The following is a 12,171-nucleotide window of genomic DNA, read 5'->3' on the forward strand; positions in this document are numbered from 1 at the left end:
TGCAGGTTACTTACCTTTGAGTCGACCCTTTTGAAGGCAGGGTCATCCTCGTCCACCTCAAAGTAGATTTCAGTGGTGGTGATGGACAGAGTCCCCCGAGCCACCAGGACAGGGGCAACAAGCTGGGCCGGGCTGCTCAGGACCACTGGGCCTGTAGAGTGCAGAGGGGATGGCCACATGCTCAATAATTAACGCGCAAAAAATAAAAAAGATTAATACTCTTTTTTTTAAACAATTAATATTTTAAATAAAGCGAGACTAAGTCTAATTCCGCTAAACTGCCCAATGCGATTATAGGGGGTACCATCATCTCGCGGCCTATTATCCTCAAATCCCAGACTACTATGTGCTACCACAATCTGTAGTTATAAATATGAATGTATTTGAAAATTTTTTTTCAAGTGTTGCATTTTTTTTTTCATTGAAACGGTTTAATTCATCACTATAACGTGTACACGACGGCAACTGAAGGGTTTTTAAAGGCCTGTTTCTGATATTGTGCATGCGTACATGCAAAAATACAGCGTATTCAGTGGAGTTATAAGGATGTAATTAAAAATTATTACAATAAATTTCAATATTTATATACACTAATAAGGAGAACTAAAAATGCTTTTGCAGTCTGAATGGTTTCCATTAAAGCAATCCAAAAAAGAAAAGAAAAACGCACTTATTATACATGAGATTAAAATATGATTTTACACAATTGTTATTCAAGACTGTTTTGACAGGGACAAGCCAAGCGACGAATTCGGAAAATTAAATAAAAAAAATGACAATAAAAAACAGAAATAAATGAAAATTAAAAAAAATATTAATACTCTAGTAAACCTCGTTTTCAATTCCAAAAAGACGTCGAGAGTGTTAAGGTGGGCTTGTGGCCCTGGTCAGCTGATAGTGATCACATCTTTATTTCAGTCTCCTCCCTCCTTCTCCTCCTCTGCCTCATCCTCCATGTTCTCAGATCAGTGTCGCTGTGGAGTACCGTTACAGTGATTTGTCTGCGCTCAAACGAAACCTCTCGAAATCAGGATATTTATCGATTCCTTAAACTCCAAAGAGCCACTTTAATGTCTCATCAATCTTAATCTGCGCTCCTCGGCCAATTATGGCCGCTAGTGTTACAGGAATACAAGTGGATTTCGGTCTCAACTCCCAGAGCGCCCCTTCATCGCTCTTGCAGGCTGCACAGTTAAACCGCCCTCCCTGATTTTTTTTTCTTTCCTCAGCGTTGCTCGGATCCATTAACGGTGATCCTATCTGCTGATGCTATCAGCGCAGACGCTACACGTTGCTTACAAGCTTCATAGAAGTAACCAGTAACCTCAAGCCTGTTTTTCTGCATGTCTGATAAGGTCTGGTGTATTTGTTTAAAAAGAGAGCGAGCGAGAGAGATTAAAAAGGGGAGGGGGAGTACCAATAAGAGTGAAAGTATGTGATTTTTTTTTTTTACATTATAATAATATTTGAAATACAATCGATTCTTTTTGTCATAAAGCGTTGAGCGACAATAAAAGTTGACTGCCCTTTTGTTCAGGCCAGCCCTTAAATTATAAAGCGTTCCACCTCTTACTGAAAGTAACACCTCCAGGACTAAAGTATTGTAGATTTGCCCTGAAGGACTAGGCACAGAGAAATGCTCTATAGCTTCCGGCATTAAGCCACAGCATCCATTGCTCATAGGCAGGAAGAGGATTAGGCAGTAATCCCCTCAGGGATTCTTCCATAATTAGGCTATATGGCATTAAAATGTTTACATGAGAATAATGAAATTAGGGGCAAGTTACACAGGACGAGTTGCACAGCATGAGTGGTCTATATAGAATAAAGCTTAAATTACCAGGCTGATGGACCTTTGTCTTAAATAAAATGCAAATATTTCTTAAATGACAGGCCAATTTAATGAAGTGATGAAAAGTCTCATTTCATTGTGGAGGGAGTTTGGGAGAACTGCTGAGAAGATGGGTATATTACTACCCACAACCCATCTAGTGGACTGCAGTGTTTGATTAGTGCGTTTAGATTTTATATTATGACAGAAAGAGAAAGGGACATGGGTTACAAGCATACCAGAGCGGTATCATTTACTTAGAAATTCTTACATGTCCACTTATAGTAGATACATATATATTTACATACAAAGACATGCATTTTTTAAACCACGAAAGCACTTACAGATGTTTGAAATGAGAAAACAAATTTGGGAACAAAAATAAATTGAGTAACTTTTTCTCGTCCTCTCCCATCCTTTGAGATTTACGTTCATAAATGTTATGTTGCTTTTTCCTTTATGAAGATGTTACATCTCAAGGGATCAGCACTATGAATGGGGACCTAAAATGGATTCAGAAAGCCTAAATTAGGGCAAAACAAAATGGTTGCGGTGCCTAAACCACACTTTGGGGTATATTAACATGGTTCCGGGATGCCAGCTGAGCAGTCATATTTACAGTCTCCTCTTTGATACGAGAGACAGTCTGCGAGGAGGCTCTGACTTCTCCATTCTTTGTTCTCACACACTTCTATTTTCACCGATTTTGGTAACAATATGTGCATACAGAAAGGTTCATTTAATGCCAGCCCAGGCATAGACAGCATTTCCACTGTTTGTGGGGGAGCAAAACTAATCATAGGTTCAGTAACCACAACTGCCGGAGCCCATGAGTGCAGGCGCCGCCCCTTTGGCAGCAGTTGCAGGCACTGACCCAGTGGCTGGCAGGAGGAGCGCTGTTGTTGACAAGGATCTAGTCCCAGATCTGTCTTTAAGGCTGTTCATGCCTGAGATTAGATACAGGACAAACACAGACAGAGCATCCTGGTAAAAACATTACCCAAATGTTACAGTGCAGGGGGAGCTGCCCTATTGGTAAAAAAAAACAAAAAAAACAAAAAAGGAAAAGAAATGCATTCAACTTCCATTTATCACAAATAGTTATACACATAGTTAAACCAGCATTTACTTATCAAAATCAGTGTCAACCTTCAAATTTTGGTTCCTAATTTCAGCTCACACTTCATAAACGTATCTCAAATATTCAACCTCAGCATTTTTGTTTTGTACAGCATCATTATTAATTCTCTGAGGATAAAACACTCGGTTTGTATGCTAGCGCTCGCGTTGCACTTTAGACAGACCAGTGCAGGGTTCATCTGACAGACATGAGTGTTTGACTGCCTGCTGGCCCTGGGACAAAAAGGAGGGGTTAGTGTCCTCCTCTGAGATTCATCTGTGGGATCTTAGAGGGGATTTCACTGCTCAGCAGTGCCCTGGTTCTGACTGAGATCCATATACTAAGCCACAATAACTCTGTAATGCACGGCTGTGAAAGAGAGATGTTTATTTAAGTGTCTGGCAATAGATTTTTTAGACTATTCCCTTTCCCTACATTTTTTTTAATCACAGTTTGTTCCTGGAATGAATAAATTAGATTCATGCATTTATATCTGTTACTGTCATGCATGTTTGTTGCAGCTCTGGTTTTACAGGATTTGGAAATAACAGTTTGGCAACCTAACAGCTACTCAAGTACTAGGATTGTGCAATCATACCACTGAAACTGCAGTTAAACCAACAGAACCTGGTAACATCTTCTAATTATCCTGTTCAGTTTTGTTAGTTTTGAAGACAATCCAACCACCATGAATGCTCTATCAGGGAAAAACAAAGGGCAGCACATAACATTTAAACAAAATTTAAATCATGACTGAAAAGGCATGTCGGCCAAGAGCTAAAAATGTTATGTATATACAGCATTGATGCAGTGTGCGTTTATTTATATATTCTGAAATTAAAACAGCATCCCATGACAACAGCAACTGCTAACAAAGAGTGATGGGCTTTCACCACTTGCAGAAAAACTGCACCTACTTTTTTTTTTTACTGCTTTTTTTTCTTGTTCACCAGAAAATAGAAAATGTTGGGTTTTTTTATTTTTTTTGAATGTAGAATGATTACTTCATATTCTAGTTAAAAGTAATTAGGTATTCACACACACACACACACACACACACACACACACACACACACACACACACACACACACACACACACACACACACACATTTTCTAATTAAAAATAACACACAGGTACACACACACACACACACACACACACACACACACACACCCAGTTGTTTGCATGAGGTGTTAAGTGAAGATCTGGCTTTAACAACAAGAATGCAGTCCAGCATTCTTGAGCTGCACTCAAAGCTGAAGCGAACTCTGTCTAACTTACCTTTTAAAGCTATGCCGAGGTTCAAAGGCAGGACAATTTTCTCCAGACATGTATTACACTGGCCAAATTACAGGCGTTTTGGCCAACCACCACCTTTACAGTATGCTACACTACTAACTGAATTGTGCTAGACAAAGTATTAAAGCTGTATTAGGACACTGACTGTGAAATCAGACAATAATCATACAGGTAACATAAATCAAAGATGTTTTAATCAGTATAATTTCTATTCTTTGGCTCTTGAGAATTAAATAATGCAGGAGAATTAAGAACAATTAAGCTTCTTTAACACCCAAATATAAAAATGTATTCTATTTTAAACATTTTCCATTCAATAGATTGTATCTATTAAAAGTATGACTTATTATGTTATAATATACAGTAGATGTCAAGCTTGTGTGTGGTGTTAGGATTATTTTTTATGGTTAATACCGTCAAATCATTGCATGAGAAAAGATGTATTATCAGACATCCGATATATCATGTTATACTAAAAGTACCAAACAATCACTGTGCAGCACACTCTTACCAAATATTTCAAGGTTTTCACTTTCAGATCTACTTTTACCACTGCAATTTCATTTTAGTGCACTTTAAATGCTATAACACATGCATCCAGTTACTTCACCAATTATGCCAGCTATTAGGATAGGAACAAGCAGCAGTGGTGATTTATACTTACCACCCAGGTTGTCCATCTCCTTCTCCTGCAGCAGGCTGACAGCATCGTCGTCTCCATCCAGTATTAGTTCGGTCTCAGTGTTCTGAGTGGTGACAGTTGGGCTGCGGAACACCGTCTTAGACTTGACCACTTCGTCCTTCTCTGAGGCTGTAAAAGCAAGTACGGGAAGAGAGAGCACTAAATGTCATCTACTGCTCTTTGAAGCTAATATCAGGATTTGTAACTGTGCTTATATGAGACTGAAATACTCAGTTAATGATTGTTTTTTTAAAATTATTATTTGAAAGGAGGTAGGGCAGAAGTGTGTGCCTATAGTTTTGAATTTTTTTTTCTTTGATTTTTATTTTTTATTTCAGAAAACTCAGTAGAAAAATAAATAAACATGAAAAGCACACAGAAACATTGCTATCTAATATTGATCTGAGTTCATAAGGCACTATGTTGCATTGGAAGGCTTATAACCTAATCGGGCTATCCAAGCTCAAAACATGGGAACTCATTTCATATATATGTTTAACATAATACACATTGTCATCTAGAGTTTCTATGCAAATATTTTGAAGCATAATGTAATAAAGTGTACATTATGGTTTCAGAAGGTTAGCATAATCTACACAAATATCTTTGTTGGAAGGATGCTACTTGCTAGACCCCATCCATTCATTTTCTCAGCTACTTATCCACCACCAGTCTATTTCTATTTCTGCTATTTACCACAGAGGTTTTCAGTGCTATATTTTTCCTCAGCAAAACTGTAAAATCCAATCAAAATGTTTAGTAGTCGTACCCTACGACTGAGCAATGACTTGCTTGAAAAGTCAGTGAGGAATTTAAATAAAAGAAAATAAGTGTGTGTTACTAAAGGGGATAATAAATATTGAACAAGAAACCAACAATACTGCAACAGCAGCAAAAATCAAGTAAAAAAAAAAAAGTTAAACCAGACACCCACCAAATTACATTTGTAACTCCTGCATCCATAATACAGATGTCACACACACACACACACACACACACACACACACACACACACACACACACACACACAGTCATGGTAACAGGTGAGAAAATATAAATGTTTTGGGATAATATTTGGAGGAAAAAAACTTTTTTATTCCTATCTATAAACTAAAATGCAAACATATGGTAAAGTATAGAAACTGAGAAAAATAAAGCATGGAGAATCTCAGCATGAAATGAATAGTGATACGTGGGATGAACCTGATACAGATGCACACTAATGTACTTGCCATTCCATATAAAAGAATGTCAGAGTACACATTTGCTCACTGACTGCTTTTTCGAGTGGTTGAACATCAGAGGTGTTTCAGCTTTTATTTTTAGACAAGGTCAACAACAAAACGCTACCTGCATCTTGAAAGACCAACAGCTGAGTCAGGCATACGTCTCAAGCTCATAGCAGATTAGAGATATCATTTGCCTCTTGCAGATACTTGACAAGAGGGAGACTGTGCAGACAGCACAATTAGAAGGCTGCTTACACCAAGACTTCATCATATGGCTATAGTGAAGCATGTGTTCATACATCCTGGAAAAAACAAAGAGCCCCAACAACACATTTATCAGCTTAAATCAGCCCATCTCCAACATGTGCCTGCCACACAGCCGCTCAAAGCGTTCATGTGAATTTGTCTTTCTGACGTCCAATGTGGGAAATAACCAGAAGAGAAATTTGCGCGTGCGAAAGGAAGAACACATCTCAAGAAATGGGAGGTGGCTGACACCAGCCTGACATGTTTCCTTTCAGCACAGTTCTTAATTCGCCTCTCCCTCCCCTGAGGAACATGTACCTTGTCTTAAAGAGGTCACATTTGACTGTTGTCAACACTGCTACCAAGAAAAAAAGTCTGCTTCCTGCTCTGTCTCATATCTGGAGTGCTTTCATCAGACGAAAGGAAGCAGTCTGAGCATTTCGGAAATGAATTCTGTGCAATGTTAAAGCCAAAAGCCAGCCAGCGGTCAGAAATCAAAGCAGAAAGAGTGAAATTTAAAACTGTAATTCTGTAAACCATCATTATACTCAGAGTAAATGAGGGAAACCTCGGCAGACAGGCCGATGTTCTGATTGGCAAGTCTGGACAGGGTTGAGTAGACCAAATAAACCATGCTGATTTCTACATGCAAACAACCAACATCTCCTTTTTTAGGGCAGGCAACAATGCAGGAGGAGACGACTGAACCCAGCTTTGCCCAAAATGCAATTTAGTTCTCAGAGAAAAGAAAATGAATAAGGTTATAAATAAGAAATGGAGCGGTATGACATGTAGGAGAAAATGTGCTGACATGAAAAGCGATCTTCTCTTGAGTCATGGCCCTGGATGGACTCTCATATTAAAAGTGCTGCTGTGAGAAGAGTCAACAATTTGTCACCATTACTGGACTTGCTGTGCAGTCATGTTGAGGCAGACTCATTAGAAAGCTTTTCATGTGTTCACCCTTGGCGAACGTGTGGCAAAACAAGAGGAATGTTCCTTCAAGGACCTGATATGACTCATGTGATTGACACAAAATAAAAATGAACGGAGTCGAGGGTCGGCTGATGAAGATGTGTGTCGCCTACTGAAGGACATGTCAGTCTTTTCAGCTCTATGCTTTAGCAATAAAAAAATAGATGGAGTGAAATGTGCCTTATGAATTATCTTATTTTGCATTTGCAGGTAGAATTGATATTAATAATGTTTCTGATGTAGCGCAACAATAAAAAAATGCAACATCCACTGGCACTGACAGAGCTCTACTTACACCCTCACCAGTCAGGTGGTAAAGTCCGTCATTTACATAGTTTAGTTGAATAATTTTTTGACTCTGTGATAGCCATTTTGCACAAATAAATTTATGATCCACTTTGGTTGATTAATATATGTGCTCGTGTGTTTTCATTCAAGTTTGTCTTTTGTAGTTTCCAGTTTACTTTGATATGCAGTCATTGTTTTCTCCAAGGTTAACTTCCTGGTTGCGGATAAACTCTCATGGATGGATGCATATGAATGTCCTCTACTCCATCACACTGTAATGTTTTGCTATGATATGTTTCAACCGTGCAAAAGTGGACTTTGAGGTAAGATCTCTCTCTTTTTTGGTGGGTTGCCATGTTTCTAAAGCGCCGACTTGTTGATATAACATCAAACTCAATGCACCATTCAAACATTAAAAACAGCAACAAAAGAGTTTGCTATGTTTTTGTGGGGTTGGCTTTAGTAGGCTTGAATGCAACAATTCAGAGTTTAGGATTGGAGAAAAAGCAATAGATGTTCTTTTTTGTATTTTGTTTCCTGCCTGCCTTGGCAATAATTAAATCTGGAGACTTGTGTAGTTTTTGTATGTCTTAACGCCACAATGAAAAGACTTGGATGAATACAGTTTTTAATTGCTGCAAATGACTGTTTGATTTTACCCTTGCTATTACAAACTGTTTACTCAGGGACTACTTTGAGATACTGCTTAATTTTCTTTTCGGTTATGTGCTGGGACACTGTTCCTCCTCTGTAAATTTATAATAAATAACAATAAAAAGCAGATGTCTGAACCAACTTCCTGGACTGTTGTACTTATTTTGGTTTTACGAATTCCCCAATATATACACAGATTTATTTAATTTTTTGGCCTTAAGGTTTTCTGTGAGAAAACTTCTCTAAGACACGGTTAATGTCAAAGTTTGCATTTCAGTCCCAGGAAAGTCTTTATGTAAACTTAACCAAGCAGTTGTTATATTTTTATTGTATTTATTTATTTATCCTAATTCTAATCAAACTAAAAACTACAAAATGATAATGATAACAATAATAAAATAAATAATCATGCAAAAGAGAGAAAAAAAAAGAAGCTGTGTGGTAGAAAGCTCTGACTGCCCCTCACAAGCCCGAGCTGCTGGCTCATATCCTGATCAACAGCATTAACATAACATAGAATAACATACACAGCAATCTGTGACAAGCTACTGTCATTGACTCCTCAGTGTCACAGCAGTTTGCTTTTAAGCTCTTTAGAAACAGTTCCAGGAGGAGCTACCGATCACTGGTCTCCTGGGTCGTTTTGTTCAATCACCGAGTTGAAACTGCCTCAGAGTGCACTAATTACACTCAGTAAAGTGCAATGCAGAGCTTTCATGACCTCAGTGGAGGCTGATGAAGACCTGCCGGCTGTCACTAACAGAGGCCGTCTCTGAACGCACAGTCCTGAGTTCTCCTTCTCGGATATGCAATGTCCAATGTGGCACAACTTTCCTTAAAACACTGAGTCTAAATTCATCTTTAATTTTTGCCCTGGTCAGACAGATTTGTTATATAGAGTTTAAAATATGCTAATGAATTTAAAAAGTTATTCAGTTGTTTAGTTCAAATAAACTTTGCAAGCTTAGATAAAGGCTCCCATTTTGAAAATATTTTAGGGTTGAGCAGTTTTATTACACAACGTGGAATAAATGAGCTTTGAAAAGCCTTCAAAGGAGCATTTAATCAACTATAGCAACACTGCCAGGGTCCATTCTTGATATACTGTATTGATACAGGTTGAGCTTTGTGGCACTGGAATTGTATTTTTATCTCAGTAGTTTAGTGTAAGCATGGCTTTTTGCAAGTCTTATGCATGATATAGACCCTCCCTCTTACACTTTTCGCCATTCCTCAAAAAGAAATCCATAACATCCGTCTCTCATATGTTCATCCCAAAATCAATTCTCCTTGTTTTTCCTCCAGCCTGTAGTCCTGTTTATCCATTTTTTTTTGTTGTTAAGAGTCGCCCACTTATGGAGACGATGTCAGCTAAAAATGGCACTTTCCAAAAAACACAGTTGAAAAATTTATTTCACTATTAGCTTTGTTGTGAGCGGTTCTGTTCAATTATGATTGCAGACTGTATCGCTCTTCCTTTCTGAGGAAGCATCCATCTATCCATGATTGGAGGTTCCTCTGTATGCAAGTAAACATTAATGACACTCTACTCTGCAATCTTAGCTAGCTGCATTCTTGTTCTGGCTGATAAATGAGAAATCAGTTCCTACTCAGAACAAGGTCTGTGGAAGTTTTAAATTGTGGATCATGATTTCTGGAAAGTGACACTTTTTATATGTATATTTTTGGTGCTTCGAGCAGGCAAATGCCACCATTCCATTATATTTAACTGCAGGAAGACATAGTGCCAAAACAGGAAAATTCACACTAAAATAATCTAGACACATAAACAGCAGCATGAGCCACAGGGAAAATCTTCAACAATTTCTTAAATCTCTTAAATACTTTGGTCACTTATTATGCTATAAATAAAACTCCATATATTTGAAAAAAACAAAAACAAAACAAAACTTGTATCTCAAGACGCACCCCGACTTAATAATCTCAAGTCTTACCTGACTTTAAAAAAATAAACTCTAGAGCTTCTTCAGGAGCGTTCCTGTTTTATACATACATAGATTATTTACAACACTATCACCAGACTGCACTATCATTCACACAAGTTTTGCGCTCTCATTCCAACATCTATAGAATATGTACTGTATAGAACAGTTTAAATATATCTCTTCCGTTTCCCAGACTCAGATCCTGTCCTCCTACGCTTGCTCTCCACAGGCTCCACATTCCACAAGCCTCCTGTTCATGGGATTGCATTACTGTGAAGGGCGATGCAATTCTGCCCCATGTCTCTATACTTTTATTTACTCTGCACTGAAAGATGAAATGAGGGAGGAGGGGGAATGACAACTTCATACTTCCTGCAATGCGGGCCATCTGTATGTGTTTTAAGTGTGTAAATGTAAACATAACAACTTTGATGTAGGGGAGTTTATACAGTGCAGACGCTTCCACTTGGGGTAATCTTTATCCAATATCCTGGAATAATCAGAGGTTACAAACAATCTCTTCTCTTCATCAAAACACTTAAAACAAGGTCTAATAATCCCCACACCTCCATATACCTGCTGAAAAGCTGCATTCAAATGCAGTTATTTTGGATTTACATGTTAGCCAGCTCATTTATCTTCATTTAATATCTGTGATTATAAAGCTGGAGCGAGCTGGAGAAGGTTAATATCACATCATGACTCTGCCTCCGCAGAAGTACAGAGCTATAAAGATCTCTGCCTGGGGCAATCAGCTCTGAGAGAAGGTGCTCACCTGAAATGAGACAGCAAGGACACTCGGAGGTAAAACACCCCGTTAAACATTTGGATCAATATTAACGTGACTTCCATTTCATGCTTGCCCAATTCCAATCACCTAACAATATACTCGGATACTGGGCGGAGGCTGGCTGTAACAGGGCAGGTTATTACAGGAAGAGGGCAGAGACAGAATGTGCTGGCTAAGCTGTCAATGCTGCTAATAGACAATGAGGTAGAGTTTAAGGCAGAGTTTAACCTCCCATCACACATGTCCGTGATATACATTGTGTGTGCAAGACTGTGTACTAAGTTACACTTGTACTAGTTTTAACAATAACTTGATTTAAAAAAAAAATACAGATTACATTTAAAGTTGTGTATTAAATTTGAATGAGATCAAAACTCCACAGAGGACATTCTGTTTCTGAGATAAACACCAAACTGACTAAAACCTTATTGCAAAATACATCATCCTTTAACATGTGGTACTAACTTCTAAAGTCTTAAAATACCATCAGTTAAAAAAAAGACAAAAAGCAGTTAAAATAATTGATAAAACTTGTGAAATATAAAAAATCTTGTTAATATCAAAGGGAAAACACAAAAGAATGCGGTGCCAACAACCATGCAAGCCACTCGCTGAAATGTTGATTTAAAAAATGTTTTTATTGCACTTTCATTTTACCCAAGACTGACATTTACTCTGAACACAATCATGCAAGTCTGCCCTCTTCAAACTCAAATGGTGCCTGAGTGTATACTGTCATATCCTGCTGTCAAACCAGGAACTGGCTATTCAGTTTAGACAACCTGCTGGTTTTCCAGTAGTCTCAGATTTTAAAGCCTCAGTAATGACTCTCATGGGCCAAGTCAAACAAGCCTCTTTGTTTTTTTTACTATAGTGCCTATGCTGCCTGGAAGCCACTAAAGAGTTGTATAGCATCTCCATCAAACCCCAGAAACAAAGTCTGGATATGACAAATGATTTCCAACCTCTCAGCCTTTGCACCAGGGTTATCTACAAAGAACAGGTCCTATCCTTAATACTATGCTAATTAAACGTGAATATTCTTATAAAAAACACAATGTGTCATAATACATTTAAAAAAAAAAAAAACTGCCAACTGTCACTGCCA

The 12,171-nt window shown here is 38.0% G+C and overlaps 1 protein-coding gene across 6 annotated transcripts in view; it reads right to left on the minus strand.

Annotated features, from left to right (window-relative positions):
- nbeab (neurobeachin b) overlaps positions 1-12,171 on the minus strand; it is a 205,722-nt gene that overhangs the window by 62,705 nt on the left and 130,846 nt on the right. For all 6 annotated transcript variants that reach the window (XM_039622706.1, XM_039622705.1, XM_039622704.1 and 3 more), the window contains 2 exons: positions 4,918-5,064; positions 15-151 (listed from right to left, as the gene is read on the minus strand). In XM_039622706.1, the coding sequence (XP_039478640.1) occupies positions 15-151; positions 4,918-5,064 (284 nt within the window). The remainder of the gene's footprint in view (positions 1-14; positions 152-4,917; positions 5,065-12,171) is intronic.

This window comes from Oreochromis aureus, linkage group 14 (assembly GCF_013358895.1).
Source record: "Oreochromis aureus strain Israel breed Guangdong linkage group 14, ZZ_aureus, whole genome shotgun sequence".
NCBI lineage: Eukaryota > Metazoa > Chordata > Actinopteri > Cichliformes > Cichlidae > Oreochromis > Oreochromis aureus.